This window comes from Fusarium solani (assembly GCF_023522795.1).
Source record: "Fusarium solani strain SB1 chromosome Unknown bctg00000001, whole genome shotgun sequence".
Taxonomy (NCBI): domain Eukaryota; kingdom Fungi; phylum Ascomycota; class Sordariomycetes; order Hypocreales; family Nectriaceae; genus Fusarium; species Fusarium solani.
This window is the reverse complement of record NW_027072156.1, coordinates 4,361,785-4,378,317: the sequence shown is the minus strand read 5'-3', so window position 1 is coordinate 4,378,317 and position 16,533 is coordinate 4,361,785. Positions and strand designations below refer to the sequence as shown.

Here is a 16,533-nt window from a genome sequence, read left to right as displayed (position 1 = left end):
GAGTTCGACTCGCGAAGCCTCTTTTTTTCTTCCCTCTCTGTTATGACAAGGACAACGATGCCATTTCATCGCTCATTCACAAGAGTTGGAGATATGTCCAAAACAGTTCGTCAAACCGGAATCTTTTTCTCTGGAATATAGTGTCTGTTTGATGCCAGACTGCTTCCTGCGCCCCCAGTAGTCTCCGGCATCACCAGGCAGAACGCAGCATGAGGCAACATGCCTGCCACAGGCATCCAGGCAGCAGCACTAGGAACACGTGCCGCAGGGAAAAGAACTTGAACCTTAAAGCCAAGATTAATACTCGGTTCTTTCAGCGAAGTAGCTGAACACACAAACTTACGATGTGGTTTCGCAAAGACATTGTCACACAGTGGCCTTCGCTTTTTGCTGATGAAGGGTGCAAGGTTCGACTCGAGGAGCCATGGGTCTACCCTTTTTTTTCATTGGCTGTCATCACAGACTGTCTTGCTTTCTGCATGTGCCTCTGGACACAGGTACGTAGTAGACTCACATCATTCCTTTATTTCATCCTCATCGCATCATGTCAAAAGGCAACACCCAACCACAATCACATCAATCACAAGACACAAAACTTGGTAGCACGTCGATTCATCGTATTCTACTACCTTGCCTCTAAAGCAATGGCTATATCAACATTCCCTATCCGAAGCGTTTGCCGCTATCCCTAAACTCCTGTTCCACCAACGGAACTAGTAAACAAACCAGAAACCGGCCCAAAATCGTGTCCTCATTCCAGTTGCCCAGAGCGACACGTCAAAGAAGCTTGATGAGAAAACAGAAAAAGCAAGGGAAAAAAAAGAAAAAGAGACATGAATGTAGTGACTTGGGTATGCATGTGTATGTACATGTGCGTGTTTTTGTATGTCTAGACCGTTGTTGCGGTCGCGGTGATCATTTGGTCGCGGCAAGTTGTAGTGACACGAGTGAGTCGACCATCTTACGCCGACGAAGAAAACAGGGCAATCGCAGCGCAAAAGTTGTTGCGGTTGTCGGCATCCAGCATGGCAGACTTGCCGTCGACAGTCACCATGTTGATGCTGGCCTTTGTGCTGATGCCATAAAGATGAACCTGCGAGCTCTCGAGGCTGATCATGTTGTCCTGGCAGTTGTTGAGCGGCACGCACTCCTGGTCGTAGTTGTCAAAGAAGCTGTAGAGACCGCCGCCAAAGATGAAGATGTCCTTGGAGTCGATGGCTCGGACACCCCAGGTGCGCGCGCACTTTGTCGAGTCGCCAGTGCACGAGGCAGTGAAATCGGGGTCGTAGAAGTTGGCGTTGACCGTGAAGGGCACAGTGGCGTCGGGGTTGCCCTGCATGTACGCCGTCTCGGTCTGGATCAGCGACATGTAGACGTTGCTGGCGCTCTTGAGCTGGTAATTGTAGAGAACGTTGTGCTCAGAGGCGGTACCCCAGAGCCAGGCGCCCTTGGTGCTCTCGATGAGGATACCTCGGCCGTTGTAGATGTTGATCTGCGAGTGGTCGGCAAGATCAAGCTCGTGGTCAGCGACCCACAGCCAGGTGTTCTCCATGTAGATGCTAGCTTGCTTGGTGACGTGCATGAGCATGAAAGCGCCGACGCACTCGGGGTTGGGCTCGGTCTTGACCTCGGGAGTCTTCTTGCAGGTGTCGGACTGGAGCTTGGTACCAGCAGAGCCAGCGACGCGGAAGTGAACGTCAAAGAGACCAGCAGAGCCGGGGGTTTCACCAGCGACATTGAACTCCATGAGGATGGCACCAGGCTGAGGGCCGAGAGTCTCAAACATGAGATCCTGGATCTCGACGTTGCCGACATCGCCCTCCTGACCAATCTGCCAGACAGGCTTGGGGTTGGCCTGGTCCTTGAAGTTCTTGTCGCCGCCGGCCATGATGAGAGGCCAGATCTCACCGACAATCTTGATGTTCTTGGGGACCTTGACAGTGTCGGTGATGACGTAGGCGCCGTGGTCAAAGTAGACAATCTGGCCCTCAGTGATGCCATCAAAGACAGCCTGGATGGCGGCAGTATCATCGGTGACACCATCACCCTTGGCGCCCTTGGACTTGACAGACACGAACTGGGCAGCGGGGATGTTGTCGTACTGGGGCTTGCTCTTGGTGACGACCTTACCAGCGCTGTCAAGGAGAACCTTCGGCTTCTGGATAGGCGACTGGGCATCCTGGACAGCCTCACCGTTGCCGCCGACGTAAGCACGGCCCTGAACCCACGAGTCGACCTTGGCGTTGCCAGCGAGGACGGTAGCCTCGGTGCCCTTGTTCTTGACGGCAATGGGGACGGCAGAGGACATGTCGACGTTGTCGAGAACCAGGGTGCCGTTGGTGCCAGGCTGGGCGGGATCGTAGGTGGTGAGAACACCGACCTGAGTGTTGGAGATCTTGCTGTCGAGCAGAAGGATGGAGCCGACGTTCTGGATGTTCTCGCCGGCAGTCATGTCGACGCCAATGTTGCAACCGTCAATGTCAAGGCCGTTGAGAGTCCAGACCCAGTTCCAGTTCATGTAGACGGCAGTGTTGCAGTTGCGGAAGGTCATGTTGCGAGCAGTGAACTGCTGACCACCGAGGAAACCACCGTACTTGCCACCGATGAAGACGAGATCGGTCATGAAGCCGCCGGAGCCGTTGTCGATGAAGATGCCCTGCTGGACGTTGTCCTCGCTCTTGTCCTCAATCATCTGGAAGACAATGTTCTGGAGCGAAGTAGCCTGGGCGACCTGCCAGTGGACACCAGTACCCGAAGTCTTGGGCATGCCGGTGAGATCGATCTTGAAGTTTCGGATCTGGCGGAAAAAGTTGTTCTGGTTGGTGTGCCAGTTGTTGCCCTGGTCGTCGTAGGGGTCGCAGTCGATGACAGCCATGCCCGCAAAGTTGGCGGCGGCCTTGAGAACGGGGAGCGACTGGACATCGCCGACCATGTGGGTGTAGTAGTAGGGGAGGATGGGCTTGGAGACGACGTAGGTACCGGGAGGGAAGTAAACGAGGGCAGGGCGGACGGTGCTCGAGTCGCAGCCGTAGCCGCAGCGGTTGCCGTCAGAGAAGGCGGCGTTGATGGCCTCAGTATCGTCAGTAGTGCCATCACCCTTGGCACCGTAGTCCTTGACGTTTCGGAAGATCTTGTAGTCGGCAGAGCCACCGTAGGCGACAGCACCCTGACGTTCAATGGATGCGAGCCACCAGGAGTCGGCAGCCGAGACACCGTACTCGGGGGCAGCAACAGGAACAGCAGCCGAAGGAGCAGGCACCTGAGGAGCAGCCGAGACGGGCAGAGAAAAGAGGCGCAAGGCCAAGAGAGACGCGGTGACGATCGTCGAGAGCCCCATGATGACCATGTAGAACCAGCTAAACGGAGTCGCTTGGGGTGTTTGTCGATCTAATGAGAATGGTGGTGATGTTCCAGCGAAGGGCTGAATGAAGAAAAGAGTCAGTCGCGTTGAGATCGTGCTTAACGAGCGCAGGATATCGCGTGAGGAGAGAGTGATGAGAAATGAATTCTGCTTGGTGACGTAGAAGGGAAGCTTGATGAAGCCTTTGATGAAGGCGAAAGGGGATGAGAGAAGACAAAGAGCCAAGGCGACAATGGCGATGGCTCAATGAAGGAGAGTGTGATTGAAAGAGGAGAAATAAAAAGAAAAACAAAGAACAATAGCAAGAAAATCCAATTGAGGGCAAAGGTGAAGGTCAAAAGAGGTGAAAAGTGGGAGACAGCTGGCGACCAGCTGGTGTAAGTGAAGCGAGGCCGGCCGGTGGCTTCAATAATAGCCCGAGGCTATTCGCTGGTGAGACCACTAGATCTCGAGGCCCACGTTTTTCTTTTTTCCTCTTTGTATCCCGTCCAACCAGAAGCAACTTTGCTTTAAGCCAAGAAGACGCATTCGTCGTCTTTCATCTCGCGTGTTGTGCGTGTCTGAGAGTCACACACGTCCAAGAGCTCACACACACTTACCAGGAAACAACAAAAAGAGGTCAATGCGGTCAATGCAGAAAAAAAAATGTGAAAGGTGACCAAAACGTGTTGTTTAAATCCCTGAAATGAGAGAGGGATGAAAAAGAAAGGAACGGTGGTTAGGAAAAAGAGAGACACACGCAGAGGCGCGTGTTCACACGAAAAAGACAGTGACGATTTTTGTTGGTGGTGGTGGTGGTTGCAGAGCGGAAGAAAAAGGAGAAGGGAGAGACACGGGAGAGCAGGCAAACGCGTTTTTGAGGCAGGTTGAACTTTAACACATCCAAGAGAATAGCTCACCTTTGCATTATTGTCGTCGACAGGGTCATGGGCAGGGATGCCGTAGTAGTCTTGGTAGACTGACGGCATCCTCGATGTGGAACCATCCATGATCAGGCTGGCTGGGTTTTGTTAGGCTAGCAAGGGCGAGGTTGAGGGCATTCCCATTGGACCATGCGGCACAAGCGGGTTGTTTCAAACACGGCCGGACATATGGGGCCAAAGCGGCAGACGGGGGACCAAAGCTGAATTGATGTCTCTGTTGGTTGATAGGACTCAGATTTAAGAAGCTATAATGACCTGTCGTTGTAACAAAACACAAGGGATGATAATAGATAACCAAACACTCACCCAAAAAAAAAAAAAAAAAAAAGGGGGTAACATACAAAAAAGTAAAGAGAGAGAAAGAGAGTTTACAGCATAGCACCCCAGATGGAGAACAACCCAAAACCCCGTGATCCAAAAGAGGCAAAGACAATATCCCAGTTCAGGTCCCCTCCTCTAGCGCCTTGTTTCAGTGGCCCCCCCCCCGGACGAGCCAGCGTGTGGCTTTGAGGGCTCATCGGATGGAGGACCCTCTCTTTGTCAGGCGGCAAAGGGATGATGTCTGTCTCAGAAAGAATCCTGGACCGTGTGATGTATTTCGCGGCATCCATGTAGCGATCATGAGAGTCGGTCCACGAGGCAGAGGTGGTGCCTTGCGGCATGTGTCCACGAGTTCTAAATGCCGGCAATTTAACTTCAAGCCTCGCTGATGCAAATCTCCACATGCACCCGTGGCGTCTGTCAGTTTGCAGCCCTGCCAGCCTCGAAATGTCTCTTGCATTACAATGTGATGCTTCAGGTCAGGAATTCTATATGCATCATGTCCGTCGCATTCCAAGGCATCACTTCCGATCCCTTAATCAGATCTCCCTCCTTGCCTTGTTCTTTGCCCCGCTGACCCTCGGGCCATCGCCCGCCAACGGATCGATTCCTCCTCAATCAACCTGCGTCATGGCTCCAAACACGCGCGCGACTATCCGGGGCTGGGTGGACAAGCGCTGCTGGCTGTCAGTTCAGGATCAAGGATTTCTATATCCACAAGTGCGTTCCATAGATAGGTGACTCTCAAGGCGACTCTTTGTAGTGGCGGCTATAGCAGACTCTCTTTAGCACTCAGCAGCCAACGACGCGCCCTCGATAACCCCCGTTTCGAAACACCCAACCCTCGATGGCCGCATTTGGCTCGACCTCATTAAACGCGACCAGAATTATATTCTTGGCGACTCGACGCCTATCGATCGGGTACATCGTGTGGCGTCGACGACGACGGCTACCTACATGATCTTGTACCCATCAAGTCAACGTTTCACAGCATTGATCGACTCTGTCAGGCATTGAAACAGAAATCTTCTAGATCCGTCAACTGCTCACTAAAGACCATGCTCGCATCATTGCCATGAGTTCTAACACACATGGCGTTTCGTTTCCCCGATCCCTCATCTCGGACTCTGCTCGGCCCAATTCTCCCCCAGACTCTACTTCGACGCGCATCCTCATTACCCCCGTCATCTCCCGCCGTTACATCGTCCCGCCCCTGAATGGCCTCGGCTTCGCCCGAGCAACCCGAAGCCATTGGTTCGTTTTCGGCAAGTCGGATAGACTCAACTCATCCAGAAAGATGTAAAGAGAAATGCTCATATAATCGTATTACACCAGTGGTCTATGTAATCCACAAATCGCTAACAGTATGCCAAACAAGTAACCTAACCCCCACACGGCAACGAATCGCCATCCTTACATACATCCAGATCTCATCTCATAGGGTGCTCCGTGAGGCTGCACACCTGGTCATGTCTCCAACCCGTCCAGCAAGTTTCCATCATGCTGCCGTGCCGTCATGTGATAGATACCCCACGTCTAACCATCCAATCCCTCCATATCATAAATCGTTACAGCCAACTTGCAACTCGACTTGCGAATTGTGTTGACCCATTAATATTCTGCCTCTTCACCTTGTCAGACTCAGATGAAGCCTCCATCAGTCTCGACTGGCTGACCGCACTCCAGCATCTCGATGCCGTCAACGTCGGCACCAAAGTCCATGATCAGGATCTTGGGATCCTGTCCGGTGCTCACGATACGGCGGTAGTCGCTCTTGGCACTGAGCACCCAACTAGCGTGCCATCCAGGAAAGTCCAGCAACTGGTGGCCCGTCTCCATGTCCCAGACCTTGATGTCCGTATCGTAGCTTCCGCTGATGAGTCGTCCGCTCACGCTGTCAATGTGCAGACTGCGAACAAGGTTCTCGTGAGCGCGCATCTCCCGCAGGCACTCGCCAGTGTTGGCGTCCCAGATCCGAATCACCTTGTCGTTACCCGCAGAGGCGATGTACCGACCATCCTCGGAGAATTGCGAGCAGGCAAGACCCTTGGTGTGACCCGTGAATTCGCGAATGTTCTTGCCCGTCTCAATGTTCCACAGCTTGACGCGGAAGTCACCCGAGCAAGACACGATGGTGTTTGCCCGCATCTGCACTGCATTGACAGGCCCACTGTGTCCACGGAGCTGTTTCAGAAGGTTGCCAGTCTCGCGCTCCCACACACAGATGCTAAAGTCCTTGCTGCAGGTGACAATGTGCTTGTCGTCAAAGGCCAGGTCCAGAACAGCGGCAGTGTGACGGCGAAGCTGGCGGATAGGTCGATATCCCGCCTTGACGTTGTAGACGATGCAAGTCGAATCGGAGGATCCGGTCACTAGGATCTCATCATCGTACTGCAGGCACAGAATGGATGCCTTGTGGTGAGTAGGGAATGAGGCGAGAGTGGGCATCGAAGGTGCGGTTCTCTCGTTGTCTGAGCCGGTCGCGAAGTGAGTAGGATTGCCTTCCTCATCCAGGAGCATATCGGGCTCATGGATGACCTCGGGAGGCCCAATAGCGAGACGGCACTGCAGAGTGTGCATGTCCCAGACACGGATCGTCTTGTCTCGCGAACCGGTTATGATTTTGTGCCTGATCAAGTCAGTAAGGTGATCGGAAGAAGTCGGTAAATAAACTCACTCATCGAACTGAAGGCAATAGATGCTATCCTTGTGACCATTCAGATAAACGGGGCTCGCCTTGCCGCCCTTCCATCTGTGAGTCAATTGCTGCTTGACACGATAAATCTCTCGCCAATCATTAGTGGGTGCGATTGCCGGGACACCGAGGCCAGTTCCGGGAGTGACGGGAGTGCTGGTGGCATACGTGGTCGTCGTCTCACGGAGACAAGACTCACGCCAGATGTGCTGGTTGCTGATGATGTTCTTCCAGCTGCGGCAGACCTCGCTGGCCTTGGTGAGAGCTGCAGCGTCCAGGCAGGCGAGAATGTGGATGGCAAGCTCAGTAGGAAGCTTGGTGACAAAGTCGATCTTGCTAATGACAGACTCGGTATCAGCTTCCTCGGTGCCAGGCAGAGTCACAGTGATTCCAATGCCACTCTCCCGGTCATTGCTCTCATCGTTGGTGGTAGGGTTGAGCCACATGCTGTAGAGACTCTGGCGAGCATAGTACTCATTCTGCATGGCAGCTGAAGCCTTTGCAGCAGCTCCCGAGTTATCGGGGATGATTGGTGGCTCTCCACGGAAACCAGGAATAGGAAGGTTAGAGGGATGCTCCTGCTGATGATGGAATCCGTGTTCATGGTTCAGATCCAGTCCATAGATGGATCGTGAGTGTCTGATAGTGGCCTGTCGAAGTCTGCTCCAGGTCGAGTGTCCATGAGATGTGATGGGTCTTCCAGAGTGGTGTTCAGGGACATCTTCAGCCACGCCAGAGGGTCGACGATGGACCATGCGGTTGAACGAGACAGACGCTCGACGGATGATTCCCTTGATCGCACCAGGGGTATGGAAGTGATGGTGGTGTTCATGACCGTGGCCATGGGAAGCGCCGTGGCCTGACTCGTGCACCTCCTCTTCCGTATCGTCGATGGCAAGATCGTTAAAGTGACGCGATAGATGATGCGAGCTATCATGTCCCCAAACAAACGACTTGGGGCGTCGCCAAGGAAGCGACAGACTCATGCTACGGTGTCTGTGGCCGTACGTGGTCGCCCCGGAGCCGGTCTCAGGACGGAAGACGCCGGGGACCGATGCTTGAGATTCAGAAGTAGCAGCTGCGCCCATGGCAGACGATTCGGCGGGGGTTTCCATCATGGCCTCATGAGCAGGAGCCCAGTCGTTGACGGGGATGATGCGCTTGGTCATGGTTGTTATTGAATCGCAGGCAGAGGCAGAGGATGTGTTTCAAGTTCGAATCGACGAAAGGGATCGTAGGGTTATCGTCGGTTGTCGGTATCGGATGAAACGAGTCGTCGAGTTGCAGATACTGCGAGTTGCAATGCGACGGCGGTCAAAGATGAAGGAGCGTCGGGTCCAAGCCAAGGACAGTTCAAGCCAGCAGAAGAGAACAGAGGAGCGCAGCGCAAGCCCCAGATGAAGGAATGATTCAGCACAAGATGCTTGCTTGCTCTTGTACTGTGAGGTGCTGCGTGCTGCTGGGACGGCGACCCGTGAGCTGGGCGGAGAGGTGGGCGCAGCTCGTCGTATGACTGAATCGAGGTTGTAGGTTTGTTTGTTGTTGTAGCACCTCGGGCAGTGGAGGATGGTGCTGTAAGGTTTGGGTCTGGGAGGGGTCGCCTTGTGTAGGGCCGGCTGCGTTTCGGGGGCAGGTGGGCAACGCTGCAAGAGCTGAAGATCGTCCAGCTGATAAAGGAAGGACACGACAGCCGCGTTAATAAAAAGGAGTGAGAATATTGGAAATTTATTTCCTGGTGGGTGATCCTCTTTCGCTTGCGTCTTAGACGAGGAAGAAAAAAAGAAAGGAAGAGAGAAAGAAGACCTTGAACTCAAGGAAGCGAAGCACAAGAAAGAAAAGCGTTGCGCCGATTAGCAATCCCGGTCAAACCAACGGGGCGGGAGGTGTCGGTGGACAGGACAGGGGTACCACTGATATTTACAGACGTCGACGGCAGACAAGGGCAACCGGATCGGGGGTCAGGAGCCGAGACCAAGGGAGAAGATTTGAAAGGAAGAAGCGAGTCAGGGGACAGAGAATGACGATCAGGGGAACTGATGACGAGAGGGTGTTGAGACGGGAAAGGGGGCAAACGAGGTCTCACGATAACAAGTCGCCAGTCTATCCTCAGTCAAGCCATGTTACCGGTGAACCAGCTGTGATGTCAGGCTGGCGTTCCTGTAGGTTCAGTTTTGCCAACGCCATCTTCAGCGCCAGGGACCGCCCCAAAAACTAGCTTCCCCCGGTACCTTGACCAGAGGACTGGGAATGGAATGCGGGAGCCCAATCTCTGGCCAGCGAGTCCCAGTTTTTCCTCGGGGGCCGCGATGTGGCCATGACTGAGTGACATTTGGGACAGGGACTGTAATTACTTGACACTTTGCAAATTATCTGCGTGCTGTTCTTGTTCAACTTCCTTTTCTCCAGTTGAGCGGTGAGAATCAGAAACGACTCCGGGACAAGTCCTTCTAGACTCGACACTAGCCCGGCCCCTCCCCCTCCATAACTCGCAAGTGGCGCGTAACACAGACATTCGGTGTTTTGGGGGCAAAAGGGGCCCTTGTGAGTGGCGATGTGCACTCGCAATCGTTCTGCAGGTCAAAGGGTCTTTGGTATGGGTTGCAGGAGGAGCCTGCACTTGCTGACTTTTTCTTTGTTGATATTGATGTTTGCTGTCCAACCAAGTGTAACGCAACCCCGTTCACCACAACAACAGCGTTGCTTTTTGATGCTACACTGCAGCTGGGTCTCTGATAAACATTGCCAGGCAATAACACATACCATCCCGGTTCAGCTAATGCCCGGACCTCAATTCGCAGAGCTGTCCAATCCGAACCCCAACCCCAGTTCTTCAATGGAAAAAAGGCGCCCCCCAACAGCGCCACTGACTAGCAACCCCGGATTCCACTCGGCTCGCTGGATGATCTCATCCGCAGGGATAGAAATTTTTCTTTGTGAGACCCTGGACCTCTATTTCCGGTGGACGGTATTACAGAACCTGGTCATCCACAAGCTGAGTCTGGCACAAAAAGAGATGCTGTGCCACTGTGAAGCAGGAATTCACTTGATTCGTGCCCTTTAAAGATTTGCAGCGATCTCGGCAACGAGCACACCCACAACCGTTCGGACCATTAAACTTCCGGGAAAAAATCTGCGGGTTGGGATCGACTGGCAACTTGGTCAAGGAAAAAAAGAGACACCAGTACAAGCACGCGAGATTATCCTTCTCTAAGGATAGTCAATACAAGAAGAAGAAAAAATAGATAAGAGGGTTCTAAAGTATTGTTACTATTATTATATATTTATGAGTATTTTAGTATAATTATTTGAAATTATTTATCAAATTTTACACGAGTTGGTTCATACTCTCTGCCGTTCCGCTGTCTCATTTATTTCTTAACCGGCGTGACTGGGAAGGGAAAAACTAGAAACCTTCCAAGTTTGGTCTGGAGCTTGGCCCGACGAGACGGAGAGTCCGATGGGAAGGTTGTTGTAGCGCGACGCCATTGGTGCTGCATTGGGGGATCTCCTTGATCGCCCGGGCTCTGTTGGGCTTAGAGGTCTACAATTAACGTTTCTCAACTCGCTGACCGTGGCTGAAGCGTTTTGGCCAAGACGAGTATCACATGAGACTTAGGCCTAGCTTCAAGCAAGGCCGGAGCTGCTACAAAATTACGATAGCTTACATGCCAGAGGCCGATGGACATAGCTTCGAGATCTCGTTGTAAAGAGCACCGAGATAACGGGGCTGGCACGGTTCTCGTGGGGTGAGAGATTGAACCTTGTGGATCAAGTTTTTCCCGAACCAGGGCCCATTGGGAGAGTTTTCGTGATGGAGCATGAATAACACGTTGCGGAATTGCGACAGCAATATCACCTCTCCATACCAACTTACCGGACACTCAATTGCCTCTGAAGCTTCAGACATCCTGTAGAGCTTGTTCAAAATGGCTGGTCAGCAGAAGCCAGCCCAGGTGGCATTCCGCATCCACTTCATCTACCGCCTCTTCTTCCTCGTCGTCGAACCCATCTCCGCACTGGTCGGAGCCTACTACAGCCACTTCCGCCAGGAAACCTACCTCAACCTGTTGAACTCGGACTCGGCACCGTCCCCGGACGCCAGTGCGCCGCTGGCAACCTCTGTCGCCATGTCGCAGCTGGCCAACATGTTCTTCTTCTTCGCGCTCAACGAGGCGCTCGTGCTACGGTCCACGGCGGACCTGCGCGTCTGGCGCACCGTGCTCTTTGTGCTGCTGCTCGCCGACGTGGGACACTTGTACTCGATGCGGGAGCTCGGGGCGAGCATTTACTGGGATGTCGCGGGGTGGAATGTGAGCGATCTGGGCAATGTGCCGTGGGTCTATGTCGGCATGACCATGAGGCTTTGCTTCCTGGCGGGTGTTGGTCTGGGCGAGTCGAGGGCTCTGAAGAAGAAGGACTGGAAGAATTGAGTGTGTTTGAGTAACCGTGAGACGTGGTGATTTGGTTCTCGCGGGGTTGGACAAGATATACCCGATATCCGATCCGATACACGATGGGACGACAAAGTTGGACAATCAAGAGACAAGTGCATGTTTGGGATACAAACATCAGGCAATTGAAAGAAGGATATAGAAAATTAATTCCTCGCAGAAAAGGATGCCCCCATTCAGGACCAACGGAGCAATTGAAAAAGCAACATCACCAACACATCCTCAAACTCACCTTTCATCTCATGCCACTCTTTTCCCCACGCATCACCTCCTTGGTGGAGGAATCGGCCTCCGTCGGATCAACATTCCCACGATAATCCGATGTGACTGTGGGGAGGAGACCCGACTCATGATGGATCCCTCATGACGCCCGTCACCCTATCGCGTGCCGTTGCGACGGCCGAGTTGGAGCTGTCTCTGTTGCGGGATTGGGGAAGAGCGGGCACCATGATGCGAAACCCCCAAACTTGAAGGTGAGTAAACAAATCGAGTCCAATGAGGCCCGTCTACACCCGTAGCCCGCCTTGACCTCCCCCAAAGGCCCATGACATGGCGCACATCCGATGGCACGTCGCTCTCTGCTGTCGCTCGCGTTGAGTGAGGGGCAATCCGTCGATTGCCCCTCACCAACCCGACCGACATGGCAGTAAAAGGCGACGAGGTGTGGGAATGGATGACATGAGTGGGGGTTTGTGAGGAGCAGGACAAAAGCTTTATAAGGAATACCCCAGCTGTTGTCATTGAGCTCTTGTCGTTCTTCCTTCTTGCTCTCGTCTTTTGTTGCATCGTCATCTCTTGATTCCCATTTTCGACTGTGTCTTTGTGATACTCCCACAACAACAACCCCATCGTCACAATGTCTTTCCCCGAAAAGTTCCAGGGCTTCCAGTCCCCCAGCGCCGAGCGATGGACCGACTTTGAAAAGAACACCTTCCAGCCCCGTCCCTTTGGCGACTACGACGTCGACATCAAGGTCGAGTGCTGCGGCGTCTGCGCCAGCGACCGTCACACCATCAGCGGCGACTGGGGTGAATGCCCCTACCCTCTGGCCGTCGGTCACGAGGTTGTCGGCAAGGTTGTCCGCGTCGGCGACAAGGTGACGCTGGCCAAGGTTGGCGAGCGCGTCGGTGCCGGTGCTCAGGTCTATTCGTGCCTCGAGTGCCGTCAGTGCAAGAATGACAATGAGACCTACTGCAAGGACCAGATTGACGCCTATGGTGCTCCGTACCTCGACACTGGTGTCAACACCCAGGGTGGTTACTCTTCCCACAGCCGCATCCACGAGTACTGGTGAGTTGATCTCATTCCTGCTCATATGTGTTAGCATTGGTGTTCATAGACTGACTTGAACTCTCACAGGGTGTATCCCATCCCCGAAGCCCTCTCCAGCTCTCAGGCCGCTCCTATGCTCTGCGCCGGTATCACCGTATACAGCCCTCTGAAGCGCCTCGGTGCTGGCCCCGGAAAGAAGGTCGGTATCGTCGGTATTGGTGGTCTCGGCCACTATGGTCTTCTCTTCGCCAAGGCCCTCGGCGCCGAGGTCTGGGCCATCTCCCGTACGCGAGCAAAGGAGGAGGATGCCCGTAAGATGGGTGTCGACGGTTTCCTGGCCACAGGCGAGGAGAACTGGACCAAGGGCCACGAGATGACCTTTGACATCATCATCAACACCGCCACCTCTTTCGAGGGCTTCGCTCTCAGCCAGTACCTCAGCCTCCTCGACATCCACGGCCACTGGAACTCTGTTGGTCTTCCCGGCGGCGACGGCCTGACCGTGCGCAACCAGGACTTCCTCTCCAATGGCTGCTACATCGGCTCTTCGCACCTGGGCAGCCGACGCGAGATGCTCGAGATGCTGAAGCTGGCTGCCGACAACGGCATCAAGTCGTGGGTCGAGGAGATCCCCATCTCGACCGAGGGTCTTCAGCTCGCCATGGAGAACCTCCGAACGAGCAAGGTGCGATACCGATCGTGCATGGTCAACTACGACGAGGCATTTGGCGCATAGACAAGAAATAAAAAATGATGAAGGAGGGAAAGAGTTGGGATGGGATGGGATGGTTAATGGTGGAGCCCCCAAGTCGACCTCGGCGCGGGGATGGAGACACCTTGATAGGTTCACGAGGATGACGACTTTGTGTTTAGAATTGCACGAGTTGCCCTCTCTTACATGACGAATTGAATGACAAATTGAATATGCTTCCATGGTATAACAATTGATTTCCAATCCTGTTGAGAGGTGCGTTTGTAGCGTGGTGGGTTAGTCCATTGATGGTGTTTTCCCCGATGAGCAATTCGCTACCTACCCTGCAAAAGAGGCAATTCGTGCTTTGAGACACAGCGAACTCGCATGCACTAACAGGCTGTTTCATAATGGATCATGACCAGGCTCTGCTACCTCTTTCACCACACTGTTGGACCCATTGCTACACACTGATCCTCCTCGCCAAACGGCTACGCAACTCTCGCCAATCGCCATGTAACATGGTTCCAAGATTGCTCTGACAAGAATGCGCATTTATCGAGGGTCCAAACAGCAGTAGATTGCTACCTAGGGGCTCTACCCGGCTAGCCAAGGAACATACACAGCGGATAATAACGCAACATTTCTGCTTATTAACCTTTTTATGCTTACGCATGGGATTGAATGAGGGCGAGAGAAAACCGCCCAGAAGGGAAAAACCTTGAGAATGCGCATTTATCAACGCCAAGAACTATTCATGGTCTCGTGCTGACATATTCGTATTCTTCGACCCATCCCATACCCCAGCTCAACCCTCCACATCCCCCGAACCGGAGCCCCCCATGTCATCTGCCGCTATCCCCAATTCTGACTCGCCGAAGCCTGCAGCGAGCAGAACGGCGGGTGACTCACGTTGCAGGCCTCGACAGGCGTGAATTGGAGTCTCAATCAACATCACGGCGCCCAGCCATGGTGGCATCCTGTCTTTTAGCATCCTCTTTTGGGACTCGCCGACAGCCCAAGGGTGCGGTTGGTAATCCACACGAGAGTGGGTTTGTTTGTGACTCGACTTACAGGGTCGTGATTCACGGCTTCGTGTTAGTTTAAGATGAGGCTGCTGCCAGTTTTTTCAGGCATTGTACAAACAACCCTCCAACATACAGAACAAAGAAACAACCTTGAACTCAATTGGCTTTCATCCACAATTAACTACTTTCCACTTTTATCCAAACGCTCATGAAGTTCCATCTAAGATCCACAAATCGATCTTCCAACACCAACACCATGTAAGTCAATGCCGGTCCCGGGTAGGAGATGCACCCACTAACACTACTACAGGGGACAATCATCTGCTCCAGCTTCGCCGACAACCCCGGTCGATAGCGGCGACCCGGGCAGTTCCTCATCCCAGCTGAAACTCTCCCTCCGTTTCCGCCGCACCTGTAGCAAGGGCGAGATCACCTCAGTTGGCCTTTCGCCATGCAGCTCAGCAGCCTTTGCCATTTACATGGCCGCACAGACCTCTCAGTCTTGGATTGATGTGTTTGACATCAAGACCCAGCGGGGCTACTCGCAGACGAGCGGCTCTCACGCCGTCTTTGCGCCGCACACTGCTGGCTTGGCTACTATCCGGGATTGGATCGTTCAGCTTCCCGGAGGAGTGGACTTTCACCACTCTAGCACCGTTCTCCTACGGGACTTTACGACGGGAAAGACTACTGGAGAACTCAAGGAGGCAAATGGCGAACCGGTTGCTTGGAGCCACGATGGGAGAGTCATTGCTGTCGGAGAGGGCAGAGACCGCATTGGTGTCTGGGATGTAAAGAACGGACACCGAGTCGGAAGAGTTCTGAGCCACATCGACACTGTTACGCACGCTGCTTTCATGCCCGACCACAGCTTGGTCACCATCTCTCGCGACGGAACTCTTCGAATCACCAACCCGGTCACATGCAAGACCATCCGCCGTCTGGAGATTGACGGCTCAACCAACCCGCGAGCTCTGGCCGTCAGCCCCGACGGTCGCCGAATCGTCTCAATCTGGGGAACGAGCGTGCACATCTGGATGCCACTAGCCAACGACCTAACCTCTTACAATCTCAACTCTGTGCGCCGCTTCGAAGGCTGGCCGCTGGCTATCTCATCCGACTGTCGCTACATGCTCTGCAGAACCGAAGAGGGCTTCGACATCATGGATGTTGCGACGGGAACTGTTGAATTTGAGAGGACCACGGAGGAACTGGTAATGTCGGGTGCTTTTTCGGAGGACGGGACGACTTTGGTGCTTGGTAGGATGGACGGCGTTGTTGAGGTTTGGGATATTTCTGGCCCGAGGAGTTGAAAAGTTACATGATACCCCAGGACGTGCTTGATTTTGCTGGTTTTGAGGGCGTAAAGTTGCTAATTATTGGTTTCTTGAGAAGTGGAAGGTTTCTTGTCTGTATTATATGGATGTCAATATTGTATTTCGTCTTTTTATCTACTACTCTTATCTTATTCCTTTTCCTTTGCTTCACTCAGGCAGTTGACAACCACCTCGAGGCTCTCATTTGAAGCCACTCATTTTGAGGCGTTTCTTTTTTAGGCGTAACTAGCAGTCGAAAGATAGCTGCCAGGCTGGAAATAGCGTGATCCTAGTCAGCGTCTCTTCGGGACAGTCAATTAACAACTACCGAGAAGCTCTTCCTGGGCTCATTTTTGAGGTGATTCATTTTTATGTGTAATTGGCAGTCTCAAGGTAACCGCCCAACTGGAAAGAGCCTCTCCATAGCTCAAGGCCCTTTTGGGACTGTTGGTTTGTGCGCCTTTCCCCTGAAAGA

The 16,533-nt window shown here is 53.3% G+C and overlaps 5 protein-coding genes across 5 annotated transcripts; 3 read left to right on the top strand and 2 right to left on the bottom strand.

Moving 5' to 3' along the window:
- Nucleotides 1-961: 961 nt before the first annotated feature.
- On the bottom strand, nt 962-3,337 carry MRS44_003465 (uncharacterized protein; the record flags this gene model as incomplete). Its single annotated transcript, XM_046279357.2, has 1 exon — nt 962-3,337. One exon carries the CDS (start codon nt 3,335-3,337, stop codon nt 962-964), a length of 2,376 nt encoding a protein of 791 aa, XP_046137582.2.
- Nucleotides 3,338-6,246: 2,909 nt separating this feature from the next.
- On the bottom strand, nt 6,247-8,469 carry MRS44_003464 (uncharacterized protein; the record flags this gene model as incomplete). Its single annotated transcript, XM_046268484.2, has 2 exons — nt 6,247-7,234; nt 7,283-8,469. The coding sequence occupies 2 exons, from the start codon at nt 8,467-8,469 to the stop codon at nt 6,247-6,249; spliced, it is 2,175 nt and encodes a 724-aa protein (XP_046137581.2).
- Nucleotides 8,470-11,226: 2,757 nt separating this feature from the next.
- Nucleotides 11,227-11,730, top strand: MRS44_003463 (uncharacterized protein; the record flags this gene model as incomplete). The annotated part of the gene is made up of 1 exon (XM_046275380.2): nt 11,227-11,730. One exon carries the CDS (start codon nt 11,227-11,229, stop codon nt 11,728-11,730), a length of 504 nt encoding a protein of 167 aa, XP_046137579.2.
- Nucleotides 11,731-12,607: 877 nt separating this feature from the next.
- On the top strand, nt 12,608-13,759 carry MRS44_003462 (uncharacterized protein; the record flags this gene model as incomplete). Its single annotated transcript, XM_046268482.2, has 2 exons — nt 12,608-13,041; nt 13,111-13,759. The coding sequence occupies 2 exons, from the start codon at nt 12,608-12,610 to the stop codon at nt 13,757-13,759; spliced, it is 1,083 nt and encodes a 360-aa protein (XP_046137578.2).
- Nucleotides 13,760-14,950: 1,191 nt separating this feature from the next.
- MRS44_003461 (uncharacterized protein) lies at nt 14,951-16,055 on the top strand (the record flags this gene model as incomplete). Its single annotated transcript, XM_046279356.2, has 2 exons — nt 14,951-15,000; nt 15,053-16,055. 2 exons carry the CDS (start codon nt 14,951-14,953, stop codon nt 16,053-16,055), a joined length of 1,053 nt encoding a protein of 350 aa, XP_046137577.2.
- Nucleotides 16,056-16,533: the final 478 nt, after the last annotated feature.